Here is a 16,524-nt window from a genome sequence, read left to right on the forward strand (position 1 = left end):
ACAAAATTTCAAAATCAGAATTTTGCATTGTGTATTTAGGAACTGAAAGCAGCATTAACCTTGCACTTGCAATTGTGTACCAGAGCTTAAATCAGTGCTTCCCTGTGCCCCACCCCCATCACCCCCACTTCCTTCAGTGCTACTATCAGTTCTCATAAATATGTGCAGATCAACAATATTATATAAAGGTTAGATAGCTACTCACTGTAAAGATGACATGTTGAGATGATCCCTGTGACAAATGGTTGGACATAGGGGTGGACTAGGATGGGGAGGTTAGGTGGGTGATGAAACACCACTGGAGGGGAGCTGGGAAGGACCTTACATAGGATGTACCTCATTTCAGGGATCATATCCCTGTGAAAGAGCAAGGTGCAAGACCTGTCCAATCCATTCATCCAGCATTTTCTATTCCCGTCCTGTCACAGGATTATCCTACCCCATCAGAGGCCAGGCCGCTTATAAAAGCAGCCATGTCATATACCAGCTCTGCTGCAATCATTGCACTTTTTATATTAGATATGATTACCAACCAGCTGTCTACCAGGATGAAAAGCTATTGCCAAATTGTGGCCAAGAGCAAAGAAAACCACTTGTGGCATAACATGCAGGTGAACATAACATGCTTCAATCTAAAGTAACCTACTGTCCCAACATCCTCCACCCACTAGTTTCCGTCCCCTCTGCCCTGTCACCTTTTCCCAATTTACGTTCCTCACCCTCATTGTGCTCCACTCTCTGCCAATGCCACTGGTCATTTCCCCTCTCTGTAGCTTCACCAGAAAGCCACATGTTCATCCCTTCAGGCAGAAATATAACTGTTAAATATCGCCTCCTCAGAAAGAGGACAACCAAGGTGTGTGTGTGTGTGTGTGTGTGTGTGTGTGTGTGTGTGTGTGTGTGTGTGTGTGTGTGTGTGTGTGTGTGTGCGCGTGGAGAGAGAGAGAGAGAGAGAGAGAGAGAGAGAGAGAGAGAGAGAGAGAGATAGAGATATGCACTAGCTTTGGAAGACACCATAGTTTCATCCACATTCCTCACATTGTTTAAAACAATGTGTAGTAGAAACACTTACCGGGAGCCCATCACTACCTCCCAGCAATCCCAATATCAAAGGAATTATTTTTAGTTCCACACTATGGTGTTTGTGTTTGAAGGTCTTTGGTGTACGTGACTTCATTACTATTTTATTTTTCAGCTAGAGTTGAAAGAAATTAAGAATATCATGGAGCCTGGAATTCAGTTGGTAGGCTTCAAGCCAAACACAATGATAAAACCAGAACTGCATGTGAAACGCCCAACATTCATCTACCCTGCAAATGATGTTATTAAAGGTGATTTTTTGAGTTTTTTAATTTAAGATAAATTTATTATATTTAAGGTAAAATGCTTACCAGATTGGTCTCTTTTTGTTATATTTTGAAATGAAAACTAGATAGTTCCTATGGAGGCACTAGAACTGTGAACATATTTTCTACTAAAACACCTTTCCTGCATGATATTTCCAACCTGTATGAAATTAAACAAGATATTTCATGTTTTGTTTGCATTTCTCATAGTGTCACTAATCCATTTATGCAGCAGGTGTAACCTCTATTAGTTTATTGCTTTTTTACACACTTGGTTTATACTTTTATTCATAGCATTTTCATTTGATTCATGCATCACATCCAGATTCGTGTTTTTCATTGCCTCCCATTACAAAAATTTGCACCGTTTTGGGTTTTATAACTGTTGCATTAAAGGCTTTTTTTCATCTATTTTCATCAGAATGTGATTTATGCTCTTAAAAATTTCTAATTCTCGTGCTTGGAAATGAAAGATGAGTTAGCAGTCTTACAAGATTTATATACTTGATTATGTAATCAGTAACCTTAAGGATATGGTTATCAAAATTAAGAAAGAAAGACAGACGCCATCTGGGTCACTTTTTAAGTTTATTGGGATTAGTTGTTTCGATCCTTGTCACAGCTCATTTCCAGATCCAAATCTAATTACTGCGAATGACAGTTCTGCATTTTAAATGTGATTCATAGTACCCGTAATTAGATTCGGATTTGAAGATGAAATGTGGTCACATTGTCATTAGATAGCGTCATGTCTAATAATATAATCAAAAGTGGCCAAAGGGCATCCTTCCCACAGTCACCTCTCTTGTCTTGCAGTACTTTGGATATAGGTGCTATTTGTCATTTGTTCGTAATACTACAAAAATCACAGCCAAAGGTACAGTCTTGTGCCACTTTTTTACCCACAATAGGGCACCAGTAACCCAGAATGGGAAATACTAGCCTATAAGGGCCCTTCAGTATTTTGGAACTATCCCAAGAAGACACAAGAACTTTCCTGCGAATAGGATACATTGTCATTTTTATATTTAATGCATTGTATGTTCTTATTGCCATTGGGGTCCCCTGCAGGCGGAATCCGATCAAGACCAACAATAGAACAATATCTAACTGTTCGGCAAACCTTCACGAATGTGTGTGTTGGAGACTGGTCCTGATGGAAACAGGTTACTCCCTTGTGATATAGCTTTTGCACTCGTGAGAGTATGAAATTATAAAATTACTCATAATATGATTATATTGTGAAGCATCAAGTGGATCATCTTCTCTGTGAAGTATTTGTTGTCTACATAAAAGGATCCAGCCAAATGTCGCTACTCACTCATGGCTTTTGTAAAATATCTGATGGATTTAATGGACATCAAAACAGGACAAAATGCAGTCAGTTTACTTGTGTGAGGCATTCAATCATTGAAGAAATTGATTTCCCAGAAAATACAACATGTCACCAATTAACATTTATATTGTCGTCAACAAATGATAGGTGGGTAAATTAATGATCATTTTTGCAGATTATGAGTAAGATAAATTAGAAAGAGGTTTCTTTTGACAAGGAAGATTCTGGTCTTCTGGTTTGTTAAAATTTGAATAAAGGCTGCACAAAACTTTTTGTAGCTGGTTGGTGTCAGATTATGAAATCCTTTGTCATGGATAAATAATTTGGTTTCATCTCACCTTTACTCAGATTGACACGCAGCAGTTTGGCATTGCTTGACACAAGACACATGAAGACTGTGACAGAGATATTGTAAAAGCACGTATGGCGAGGTGACACAACAGTTAGCACGCTGGTGTCGCTTTCAGGAGGGTGATGGTTCAAATCTGTGTTGGCCATCCAGATTTAGGTTTTACACATTTTCTCTAATCACTCATAGAAAATGTCAGGATCGTTCCTTTGAAGGGATGTGGCCATCCTTAAAACGTTTGAAGTGTGTGCCTCATCTCCAATAACCTCGATGTTGACAGGACGTTAAACCCTGATCTTCCTTCCTTCCGCACCTTGCGTACTGTCTCAAACACTGCCTCCCACCTGAGACAACAATCAAAGGCTTCATTAATATACTATTAGCTTTTTCTTTGGTTCTCTGTGTATGTCATATAGAATATTTTAGGACTGTCAGCATCATGTTATATTGAAAACCTCACAAGATATGAGCTATCAAGTTTTCATACTTCCTTAGGTCCTCTGACCATTCTAGAACATATGTGATCCATTTGAGTGTCACAGATAATGTTTTTGCTGCACTTACAAAAGCTATATTAACACTAAACTGTAGTGTGTCCTGTGAAAGTTGTGTGTCACAATACAGTTCACTGACAAGCAGGAAGTGAGTCACGTACTTAATGAGATGGAACATAGCTAGCTATTGCCTATAGTATGTGCATAAACAGAAATAAAATTAAGATCATGGTGTATTCATAGACAGAGATGCTGGATGGCTAAGTGTGAGGCTCTTGAACAGGTTGCTCAGTTTTGCTAACTTGAGAGTTGAATAGTAGAAAAAAAGATGCAGTAGCAACGATTGTGCAAAGCAAAAGGGCTTTCTGTAAAAAGCCACAGCTGCAAACATTCAAAAATGTACACCTTGAGATCAGGAAAAGATTCATGAAAAGCTTTGTTTGAAGCACAGCTCTGTATAAGTGCAAAAACATGGACATTGGAAAAAAATAAATGAAATGATTGGGAGCCTTGGAAAGCGATATTACAGTAGATCAAATGGATTGATTGATATGGAATGAAAAGATAATGCAATGAGTAAAAACAAAAGTCTTTTGTGGAACAGGATGAATGGAAGAGATAAAAAGTTGTGCTTATAGCACTACACGATTTGTTTGTGTTAACTGTGGTTGAAAGGACAACAGGAGGAAAAAAATTCCAGGATGGAATATAACAATATTATGAGAAGGAAAGTTGCCACTCACCATATAGTGGAGATGCGGAGTACCATATTGAGTAATACCTCCTTTACCATAAGGGAGACAAAGTAATTAGTGCCTGTGTAATATGCAAGCAACAATCAGCATCAAGAAAAAATGAGGTGGGATGGATATTTTCTGTTTGCCACAAGGAACTAACCAATAAGCTGGGCTACTGTGTAGCGGCTTAACAGGTCCTTGGAGTTCTGACTTCAGACTTTATAAGAGGTGGCCTGTACAATACATCAGTGGCATCATGAGAGTTTTGTTGCCATTGCAAAAAATAAATAAATAAAAAATAAAAAAACACACACACAGAAATGAGATGAGTTGATGACCTAAACAAGGAACTGCCAGGTTGTGGCCCCCTGGTGTCTCCAAAAAAACTTACTGAGAACGGAAACATCCACACCACTTGTTGGCAACTGCTGTTAACAATTCCGAAGCAACTAACTGTAAGCCTTTATTGTAAGGAATAGGAAGCGTTCACAGAGGAAGAGAGGTGATCGGGACATGAGAGAGATTAAAGAACTACATACAAAGTGTCTCTGACCTAGTGTGGAAATGGGTGCTGAGAGAATCAGTATGGCACAGTAGTCATTTGACAGATAAAATGGTAATGCATGAAATCATTTAGTACGAATTAAAAGAGTTGTTTGATGCAGTTCTCCACTCTTTCCAGTTATCCCCTTCGTTTCAGCATAACTGCCACATCCCACATCCGTGACAATCTGTCTCATATACTTAAATCTAGATATGTTCCTCTAACAATATTGTGAGAAGGAAAGTTGCTATACACCATATAGAGGAGATGCTGAGTCGCAGATTGGCACAACAAAAAGACACTCACAATTAAAGCTTTCGGCCATTGGCCTTCGTCAACAATACACACACACACACACACACACACACACACACACACAGAGAGTCGCAACTCTCACACACGGCTGCAGTCTCAGGTAATTGAAACCACACTGTGAGCAGCAGCACCAATGCATGATGGGAGTGGTGACTAGAAGGGGGTAAGGAAGAGGCTGGGGCAGGGAGATGGAGGGATAGTATTGTGGTGGTGGTGGACAGTGTAGTGCTGCAGGTTAGATGGAAGGCAGGGGAGAGGTGTGGAAGGGGGGAGGGGAGTAGTGGAAAAGGAGAGAAATTAAAAGACTGGGTGTGGTGGTGGAATGACAGCTGTGTAGTGGTGGAATGGGAACAGGGAAGGGACAGGATGGGTGAGGACAGTGGCTAACAAAGGTCGAGGCCAGGAGGGTTATTGGAACATAGGATGTACTGCAGGGAAAGTTCCCACCTGCGCAATTCAGAAAAGCTGGTTTTTGTGGGAAGGATCTATATGGCACAGGCTGTGAAGCAGTCATTGAAATGTAGGGTATTATGTTGGGCAACATGTTCAGCAACAGGGTGGTCCACTTCTTTCTTGGCCACAGTTTGTCAGTGGCCATTCATGCGGACAGACAGCTTGTTGGTTGTCATGCCTACGTAGAATGCAGCACAATGGTTGCAGCCTAGCTTGTAGACCACAGGACTGGTTTCAAAGGTAGCCCCGCCTTTGATGGGATAGGTGATGTTAGTGACTGGACTGGAGTAGGTGGTGGCGGGAGGATGTATGGGACAGGTCTTGCATCTAGGTCTATTACAGGGGTATGAGCCATGATGTAAGGGACTGGGAACAGGGGTGTGTAAGAACGGACGAGTATATTGTGTAGGTCCGGTGGACGGCGGAATACCACTGTGGGATGGATAGGAAGGATGAGCAGGACATTTCTCATTTCTGGACACAATGAGAGGTAATCGAAACCATGGTGGAGAATTTAATTCAATTGCTCCAGTCCTGGGTGCTACTGAGTTACAAGGGCAATACTAGGTGGTGGGAGACAGTAAAGATAAGGCACGGGAGGTTTGCTTTTGTACAAGGTTGGGAGGATAATTACGGTCAGTGAAGGCTTCAGTGAGACTCTCAGTATATTCCGAGAGGGACAGCTCGTCACTGCAGATGCGATGACCGCGGGTGGCGAGGCTGTACGGAAGGGACTTCTTGGTATGAAATGAGTGCCTCATGTAATTACATTAAATCTTTCGAATATCATGGTTTAAAAATGAGACTGATCATCTAAGTAATTGTCATACAGTCAAGCACAAGCTTAAGTATCATGAGACAATGTGGCATTTCTTCTGTTGTATTTATACAAAATGAAAGTATCAGTTGCTACATCGTATATATGGACACTCCATGTCAAGTCATCCACCTGATCCTCTCCAATTTTGATAAAGTTTTTATGTGGTGTACATATAGGTCTTACATGAAGCCGTGCCAAATTACTGTTTGATAAGTAGTGTGGTGGGACCATTAGTAATGCTGCATAAAGGACAGTTTTTCCATGGTGCGACAGATAGGAATAAATCATCAAGTTTGCTTTGCTGTTGTTCACGATCTGATAGGACTTCCATGCTGAAACTTAGAGATTCTACTTTGTGGGTACAACAGTCTAATTGCTGAACATGTGCTCAATTTACAGCAGATTTATTAATTTTCTTCCACAGTATCTCAGAAATATTGTTACAGGAAATTTGGATCATGTTTGGCAGTTTTTATCATATGACAGAATGACTTTCTGCTTCTGATGTGTTCTTCATTTCCAGCCTACCTGCGTGTAATGTGTCTGTACAAGCAGCGTCTTGAGTACTCAGATAAGAACTGAGTTATCCAAGATTAAAATTGATTCAAAATATTTATTCATCAATTTCATCAGATTTTTCAAAAGGCGATATCTCAGAAGAGTCATCTCAGATTTAACTTTTCTTTGCACCATTTCCTGATAAAATGGAATGAGCTCTTTTCAGTGGTGCAAAGAAAAATCAAATCTGAGATGACCCCTTTTGAGATATAGTCTTTTGAAAATCTGACAAAATTTATGAATAAATTTTTTGAATCATCTTTAATTGTGGATAAGTCAGTAATTATTTGAGCAACGAAAATTCTGGGTTCTAAAATCTGCAATTTAGGGAGAGGGACATTGCTTCTCACTATAAAGATGACATGTTAAGTGGCAGGCAGGCACAGTTAAGACACACAAAAGCTTTCAGCCACAGCCTTCATCTGAAAAAGAAAGAGAAATACACACCATTCATTCACACGAACAACCACACCTCACGCACACATGACTGCCATGGTAGCTCGGACCAAAATGCCAATCATTCTATCACCTGTATATACAACCCATAAAAATTTAATCAAAACTCTGGAGGCATGAGTGGGGAGCTTCTTTAAATTTACGCCACTTGACTTAGTGACCTATAGATTTATTCAGTTCTAAACTTTAATGGAGTTATTACATCATCTGGCATTAGAGATGTACATCCTTTGACTTTTACTTTTCAGGTAGTTCAACAATATTTTCTGCCTTGCTGTTGAAATGCATTGCACAAAGTGTAGTTCCTATATGCTGGGTATGTGAACGCAGAGGGGCAAGTCCCCGTTTGGGAGCTTTGCTTCCACAAAGACAGGAATTTGATGAACACAACAGGCCAAAAGCATATGATGGGTTCCACATCATCTACATACCCTTTAGAAGTAAGTGTATTATGTTACTTACCTAATCATACAAAGTTGCCAAGAATTAGAAAAAGGCTTTTTTGTTATTTTCATTGATTGGTACGGAACAGTAACAGTAAATACTGGGATAATGTAAGAGAATAAGGAATGATGATAATGAGTGAAGTGAAACATATTGTTGTTCATAAAATTTGATGTTCATGTTTATAAATGTTTATCTACAATCCCTAATCTCATTTTTACACTTGTAAGATGCACTTGGAATTGCAGTTCATGCTTCACCATTGTTTGCATTGTTACATCTCGCCATTGTGAGGGTATGTATGCATGCATGCAAGCATGCATGTCTCTATTCCATTTGTTTCCCATGTGTTAAAGTGTCCCATTTGTTAACAAGAGGTGAAACACTAATCTTCCATTATTTTTCATGTTATGTGAGCTGTTGTGTGGATTGAAAGAGGATCTTATCAAATCCATCTTGAAGGCCTTTATGTGTAGATTACTTTATTGGCCACATTCAATTTTAATTACAGCTTCAATTCAATAGGTTTCCCAAACCTAATGCAACATCAAAGAGAGTCCTCAATGAATGAAAATTTTTGTGAAGCTCTTTCAGCAAAACATTTTAATTTTTCCAACACATTTTAATTTTATTTTGGGTAACTGCTTATGTGCTTGAATTTATGAGAATACAGAATGGAATATAATATGTACTTGAGGATGGATTGCAGTGCATCAAATAAAGGAGTATTGGTTGTTTCCTTATAACTTGTAGTTGACACTTGATAGGAATCTCTTTTGTAGGCTCTTATGGTTAATATTCTTATGTGTAGTAGATGTGGTGACAGACAGACAAAAACACTTATATATGTCCACTGAAAAAGACATGTCTTACTATTAACATTAATCGCCATTTGTCAGCTGATTACACATAGTCATTGAGAAGATTGTAATAGCTTTGCTCCTGATAGTGAGAACCATTGTCTTATAATGCAGTGTTTTTCTGTTATATGCTAGACTCACACATTTTAATGAATTGGTTCCAAATCTCTCTGACATCATATTCTGAGAGACTGTTTAATTGCCTCAGCTTAAATACAATCTTTGAATAAATAGTGTTGCCTGGAAGGTTCCTGTAGAGATGCACATCATAATCATTTGTATAGTAAAATCATGTAGAACAATGATGACTCCCAGAACAAGAGATAGAAATACATTGAATCAACAAGCATGAATGGCCACAATCACAGATAGAAATGTTCCTACAGCAGTCTGTTAGCAATAACTGATAAATGTAAGCAGGGTCAGCTCAGTGTAGTCGTAACATTAATCGAAAAGCTGCTGGTACATAGATGAAGTTGAAGCTGGGCAATTGTTGCTGTATCATCTGCTGAGGAGACACGGTCCAGAATTTCAGCCACGCAATATTCCTTCACTCACAGTCTTACAGTATGACTTCATGCTGTGAAGGAACCTCTGAGACATGATCCAGCATTTCAACCAGTGTGATATTCCGCATTCATAATCTTGCAATATGACTTCTTGCCGTGAAGGAACCACAGTGGAGATCTGCCTATGCCTCTCTCTCTGAGTCTGATTGAGATTCAGCAATTGTGAGTAAAGATTAGTTTGGCACGAACTGTGGTTATATACGGGAATTTTGTTGAATCTAATATCAGGAGGTGACTCACAAATTCCTCAGAATGCTAGTGCCTTGAAAGCTAGTCAAAGAACTGCCAAAGAATAGATCTGTATACATGTTGATCACAGTAAAGCTTTTGCTAGGTAAAGTTAATTTAGAGGCTGTAATAACCTCAGAAAATAATATACAATGATAATGAAACCTGCATTTGTTTTTTTAACCTAGTTTTCCCATCGGTCATTGTACTTTCCAACATTTAGCCTATCAGTGGATTCAGTTTCTGAAACCAAATTTTATGAGGTTCCAAAATAGTCTTACACTTTTTAGTGGACTTGGGATGTTTTTCAGTCATAAATATATTTAGATGTGGAAATTGGTGACCTTAGACTCACCAGGCTTCTTCTCTTACATGTTTTCATCCATTTGGTCCAGAAGGTGTGTGCTGTATTCACCTTTAATTGTGTTACCATTCGTAAGATAAATAGTAATGAGAATTCCTTTTCTAGGAAAACTCTAACTATAATGATTCCAGTAGATGAAACAGACTTCACCTTTCCCTGTGAATGGCCTCTGTTTTTGTACCTTGTAGGAAGTGGTGCATCTACGTTCCGTTCTACTATCATATTGATACACAAAATAAATTTGATTATTTTCAAAACAGTTTAAACATTGTTGAAAAATTACTTTTTGGTTTGATGTTTGAATACAGTGAAAAAAAAAACACTGTAAATCACATAATAGGTTGTTCTCCTAATTTTCATAGCCAAACACAGTGGGAAATGGAAAACTGGGAAATCAGAATGACCAGTGTGAGGTCTAGTACAGAGAGGGAGGGATTACAAAAAATTGCTTGAAAGTAGTCAGCGTACTTAAGAAAATCATAATTAGTAATTTGACAGAAAACTGAAATATTTCATGTACAGATGCTGCTAGCAATGTAAATTAAATGTAAAAATGTTCATCTCTTTAAGGTGTAGCTATTTTATGTGTAAAAAGTTAAATTTATGTTCTATTTAAGTGCCAAAATTGCTTCCTTTGAATCAAATATTAAATTCAAGACATTTCAAGAACAAAAGATTCTTGCGAAGTAAATGATGAAAGTTCATCTATTCAAGGTATAGCCATTTTGCACACAAGAAGTTGCATTGGTGTGATACTTGATTTTTAACATGATTTCTTTTGAATCAGGTGCTAAATTCAGGATATTCTGAGAACATCAGACAATAGGAAGACAAGTAAGGTGTCAAAAAGTTTATCTTTTCTTTCTGAACAAAACATGAAAATACAAAAAGGGAACAAAAGATAAATGTTTTGTGACGTGATTTTTGTAAAGATAAGAAATAAACCAGATTAGAGAAACATTTGATGAGCCATTGAATGAAGTTCAAAATTATGTAGAGCAATTGAAGTATGTCAAATGTCTCTGTGATCTGTTTTATTTCTTACTTTTGGACAAATAATTTTACAAAACATTTGACTGATCCTTACCTCCTACCCCCCCCCTCCCCCACACACACCCCTTACAAAAAAAAAAAAAAAGAAAAAGGCCCACATTGCAAAAAGCTTCCTCATAGTTAATTTTTCATGTGGTATATTCTTAATTTGTCTATAGCATCAGCTGTTTTATATACTGTACCTCTAATTATTCATTGTCCAATATGGTATTGGTTGCAGGGATAAAAAAAGAGTACATTCTCTGGAGAAGATTCTCAAAGCAAAAGAACATCCTCTGAGAAAGTTCTCAATTTTGTATGAATTAAAAAATCAAAGCATTTTCTCTAAACAGGCAGTACTTTCTTGCTACTTCCCCTCCTTCTTGAGTAAGTTCTCAGCAAGAAGGTTCTCAGTTTGTTTACATTTGTGTGCCAAAGAGTGTGTGTGTGTGTATGCAGAAAAGTACGTGTTGTGTAATTTATGTAACTGAAATAGAAGATTCTGAATTTGCTTTTGTAAATATTATAAAATATTATTTAGCAATAATAAGCAAATTGAAAACTCCTATTGCAAGAAAGGAGAAGGCTGAAAGTTGAAATTAAGTGTCGTTATATGTCAACTTTTGGAAAAGAAAATAGTTATCACAAATATTAAAATACTGCACAATATGAAGTAATGCATTAAGTGTAAGGTCAATGTCAAAAAATGGGGAATATGAAATTGACATTAAAAAATAGGAAGAGCTGTTTTTTAGATGGGGATGACTGCAACTCTCTGTTATACATGAAACTTGGTAAGTCCCCTTCTGTCCATTTTTTATTATGTACTTAACACTCTGAAATTGTGAATTAGAAAACAATTCCTTGGAGAAAAAAGGTTCTGTAGTTGGGGCTTGTGCCTCTGCCTGTCTCTCTTCCCAGAACCTAGCTTTGAATTTGTAGATCAGAATGAATGATTAGATTCTGACTCTACATATTTTGAGACACAATCAGTTCTGCTACATTCCAGTTTTAATCGAAAATGTTCTGGATGTAGTGGATCCGGAAGTTACAGTAGCTGCTTCACTAACCTCACCTAGTTTGGGTCATGAAAGAACACAGAAGGGAAGGTGATTAAACATGGAAACAGAGGAGGTGATCAGTTTGTCAAATGCTGAATTACAGAGACTGGTTTTGCTGTACCAGTTAGTTATATTGAAGAGAAAACAGCAGAAATAGATGAGAGAGGAGAGTGAAAAGTAATATGTTTTCTAATGTAACACCAGAAAACTGTTTTTTTTTTTTAATTAAGGATTATTTTTTAAATTTAATGTTCATTCACACAGGTTCAGTACAATTTGTGTTCAGTGAAACAATAAGGGTAACATGTTCCAGTTTCGAATGTTTAGGCTGAACAGTTTGTGCAGTTACTCACTGTAGTATCTGGCAAGTACTTTCACCATACCCTTGGAACAATTTTTGGTACAAGAAAAATTTCCAAATCAAATTTCAGGAATTTCCAAGAAAAATCAAAATACTATGGAATTAAAAAAATCAAAATACTATGGGATTTAAAAAAGGAATTAGACCTACTTATACAAAATTTACTGACAAATACCCCATGCATTACAGTTGACGTATAATGTTAGCATTTTTTCTCTTCTGTTAGTACCATGTATATGTATGTATGCTGATCCTTCCTCTTCCATCACTGTAATAGTATTGTCTTCTCTAGGTGCACCAAAATCATCACCCCCCATTTGTTTTGCAACAGTGTACAAAACAAAACAAACTATGATCACTTTGGGGGTTTTCGAATGAGCAAGTTTTATTTTGTTTTACAGAATTGGGAAACTGCTTTCACCTGTCAAAAGCAACGTTGATCATCATCCTGTCTTTGGAGTGCAGTCTATTGCAGACCCTCTCCTCAGGTGTTTGTGGATTCTGGAATAATGTTATGGCTATGGTGCAATGGCATAGCCATCGTCTCCTAAAAGTAAAGCCTTACGCTGATTTACTTCTAGTGTCTGCCATACATCAGAGTTTCTCCATACATCAGAGTCTCTCCATATTTTAAACTCAGACCATGAAGCATTGATACCAGTAAGCATTTCTCTATAATCAAATGTTACATGCACATTGATACCATGGAAAGCCATTTCAGTTAATATATTCATCCCCATGCACAAAAAGTTTCATGATTCGTATGTGTGTGCAGTCGAGAGCCTTCACTGCACATGGAAACCCAGACCGTGATCGCTACTTAACTTTTGCTGTTTCTAGTTTACCTACATTTTTGGTAAATTGGATCCACAAAGGTGCTTGAACCATATCCAAAAATATAAGTGACAGTTGTCTGATGTATATGTAAGTCTTCTCCTACACCTTTCTGAAAACCCGCATCAGCTAAATAGCGCAAGAAAGTTTTCATTTTCAATTCATTTGAAAGAGTGACCCTTCTTCTTTCATGATTTTCGGAAAGAAAGTGATTTGCTAGCCAAATAATGTTTTCATTGTCAAATGTCTAAAATTTCTCTCATCAGTATTTTTTCAAACTCTGTGCGCCTCTATCAGTTTTTGCTGTTCAAGCACCATAAATTCTACTCTTTTCATGCACTCAGTAAGACCTTACCTCAACAAACTTCTCCCAGCTCACTACACTACACTACACTACAGAGTTCGCTTCAGAACTCTGAGAATGCTCTCCATTGTGAGAAACTCATCCAATTTTATTAATAGGAAATCAGTGAATATTCTTCATGTTAAGCGACTTCCCCTACCCTTTTACTCATGCTGAGGACATTCTTGTGTGAAGTACGAGGGTGAGTCAAATGAAAACCTTAAATATTTTTTAAATATTATTTATTGTGCAGAAGTGGTACAAAGCTCTATCACTTTTCAACATAATCTCCCCCACGCTCAATGCAAGTCCTCCAGCACTTACAAAGTGCATAAATTCCTTTAGAAAAAAATTCTTTCGGTAGTCCGCGCAATCACTCATGCACCACGTGTCGTTCCTCTTCATCATAACAGAACTTCTTTCCTCCCATTGCTTCTTTGTGTGGTCCAAACATATGTAAATCACTTGGGGCAAGGTCTGGTGAGTATGGTGGATGAGGAAGACACTCAAAATCCAGGTCTGTGATTGTTGCAACTGTTGTATGGGCAGTGTGGGGCCTTGCATTGTCACGTGCTGACAGCAATCCACGTCGCTTTGATTTGATTGCAGGCCACAGATGATTTTTTAGGAGATCTGTGTATGATGCACTGGTGACTGGTCCCTCTAGGCATGTAATGCCCTGAAATGATGCCTTTTTCATCCCAAAAGAGAGTCAGCATAACCTTCCCTGCTGATGGTTCTGTTTGAAACTTCTTTGGTTTTGGTGATGAGGAATGGCGCCATTTTTAGAAATTCGCGATTTCTTGCACTCAACAAGGTGGTACAGTGGATAACTGCTTGATTCACATTCGGGATGAGAGAAGTTCAAATACCCATCCAGCCAGATTATGTAGATTTTCTATGGGTTGAAAATCCAATTGAGTTGGTCAAATGCCATTTGTGAACTTTTGAGATGGAAATGACCAGTTTCCTTTCGAGAGTCTTTACCCATTCTGAGCTTGTGCCCCATATTAAATAGTATTGTCATCTAGAAAATTGATTTTAAAATACAATTTTCTGTACTACTTTCAGTTCCTGGCCTTATGTTATATGGAAGCTTGTTAAGACCTTCAAACTAGAATACAGAACCACATTCTTGAACCATACACAAAAATATAAAGTCTACTTACTTTATTATTAGCAACAAATACCATTAAGGAGTAAGTATACTGTGAGGTGGGTGTAAGCAAAGTTGTTTGGAGGTGCCTCTTCAGAATGTGTAGCTATTTAATTAAAACCATATTCTTACTGTACACTGTCACTAAATAAATGCTGTAGTTAATTAGCTGCATTATCTCAGAACATAATTCTGTAAGACAACATAAAGTGCTAGTACAAAAAATAAGTCATCGGCCTGGTCTTAAATCTCGATAACATTAAATATGAGTGCAAAATGTGCATAACTGAGCTTCTTGATTAGTTTGTTTTCGTGTTGACTGCACTTTAGCTCATTATCCCAACTGGATTCCAAGGAACTTTACAAATAGTTTTTCATTTAGTGTTTGCCATGGTCTATTTTTGGAACTAGCATGTCATCTTTATTTGTTTGAAATTTTGTAATATGAGATTTCTAGAAACTGTTTCTTCGCAAAACGAGGAATAGAGTTCCACGGAATGATACAGGAATTCGGGTGGTAATCATTAAAACAAAACTATTTTTCACTGTGGCAGGATCTTCTCATGAAATTTTAATCACCAAGTTTCTCCTCTGGTTGCAAAAATATTCTGTTGATGCTCACCTACATAGGGAGAAATGATTACCATGATAAAAGAAAAGAAATCAGAGCTAGCACAGAAAAATTTAAGTGCTCATTTTTTCCATGTGCTGTTAAAGAGTGGAACAGTAGACAAATAGCTTGAAGGTTGTTCAGTGAACCCTCTGCAAGGCACTTAATTGTGAATTGTAGAGGTATCACGTAGATACAGCAGTAGATTAATAACAGCAACAGTGAATCCATCCAGGAAAGTACATCAGTAGATTTTGACACTACATAACTATTATTAGAAGACAACGAAAACAGAAAAACCATAATACTTTTTCATGTAGAATTGTTTGGATCGTCAAAACAAATTAGTGAGAAAAGGCTCAGAAATCTATATCACAGATTTTGATCAACATCATTACCTTTACTTCAGATTCATCTACATCTACATGGATACTCTGCGAATCACAGTTAAGAGCCTGGCAGCAGGTTTATCAAATCACCTTCATAATTCTCTATTATTCCAATCTTGTACAGTGTGCGGAAAGAATGAACACCTATAACTTTCTGTATGAGCTCTGATTTCCCTTATTTTATCATGGTGATCATTTCTTGCTATGTAGGTCAGAGTCAACAAAATATTTTTGCATTCAGATGAGAAAGTTGGTGATTGGAATTTCATAAGAAGATTCTGTATCAGTGAAAAAGTCTTTGTTTTAATGATGTTCACCCCAAATCCTGTATCATTTCATGACACTCTCTCCCCTATTTCGCAATAATACAAAATGTGCTGCCCTTCTGCAAACTTTTTTGATGTTCTCCATCAATCCTGTCTAGTAAGGATCCTACACCATGGAGCCGTATTCTAAAAGAGGACGGACAAGCGTAGTCTAGGCAGTCTCCTTAGTAGATCTGTAACATTTCCTAAGTGTCCTGCCAATAAAACACAGTCTTTAGTTAGCCCTCCCCATAACATTTTCTACATCTTCCTTCCAATTTAAGTTGCTCGTAATTGTCATTTCTAGGTATCCTTTAGATTTGAATGATTTATTGTGTAGCCATAGTTTAGGAATCCTTTCAGCACTCATGTGGATGACCTCACACTTCCATTATTTAGGGTCCGTTGCCAATTTTCACACCATACAGATATCTCTTCTAAATTGTTTTGCAATTTGTTTTGATCTTCTGATGACTTTATTAGGTGATAAATGACAGCATCACTTGCAAACAACCTAAGGCGGCTGCTCAGATTGTCTACCAATTTGTTTATATAGATCT

General features: G+C 37.6%; 1 protein-coding gene across 1 annotated transcript in view; it reads left to right on the top strand.

Moving 5' to 3' along the window:
* LOC124788872 (ATP-dependent DNA helicase 2 subunit 1) overlaps positions 1–16,524 on the top strand; it is a 144,587-nt gene that overhangs the window by 103,604 nt on the left and 24,459 nt on the right. The window contains exons 8-9 of the mRNA XM_047256154.1: positions 1,196–1,331; positions 7,657–7,848. Of these exons, the coding sequence (XP_047112110.1) occupies positions 1,196–1,331; positions 7,657–7,848 (328 nt within the window). The remainder of the gene's footprint in view (positions 1–1,195; positions 1,332–7,656; positions 7,849–16,524) is intronic.

This window comes from Schistocerca piceifrons, chromosome 3, assembly GCF_021461385.2.
Source record: "Schistocerca piceifrons isolate TAMUIC-IGC-003096 chromosome 3, iqSchPice1.1, whole genome shotgun sequence".
Classification (NCBI taxonomy): domain Eukaryota; kingdom Metazoa; phylum Arthropoda; class Insecta; order Orthoptera; family Acrididae; genus Schistocerca; species Schistocerca piceifrons.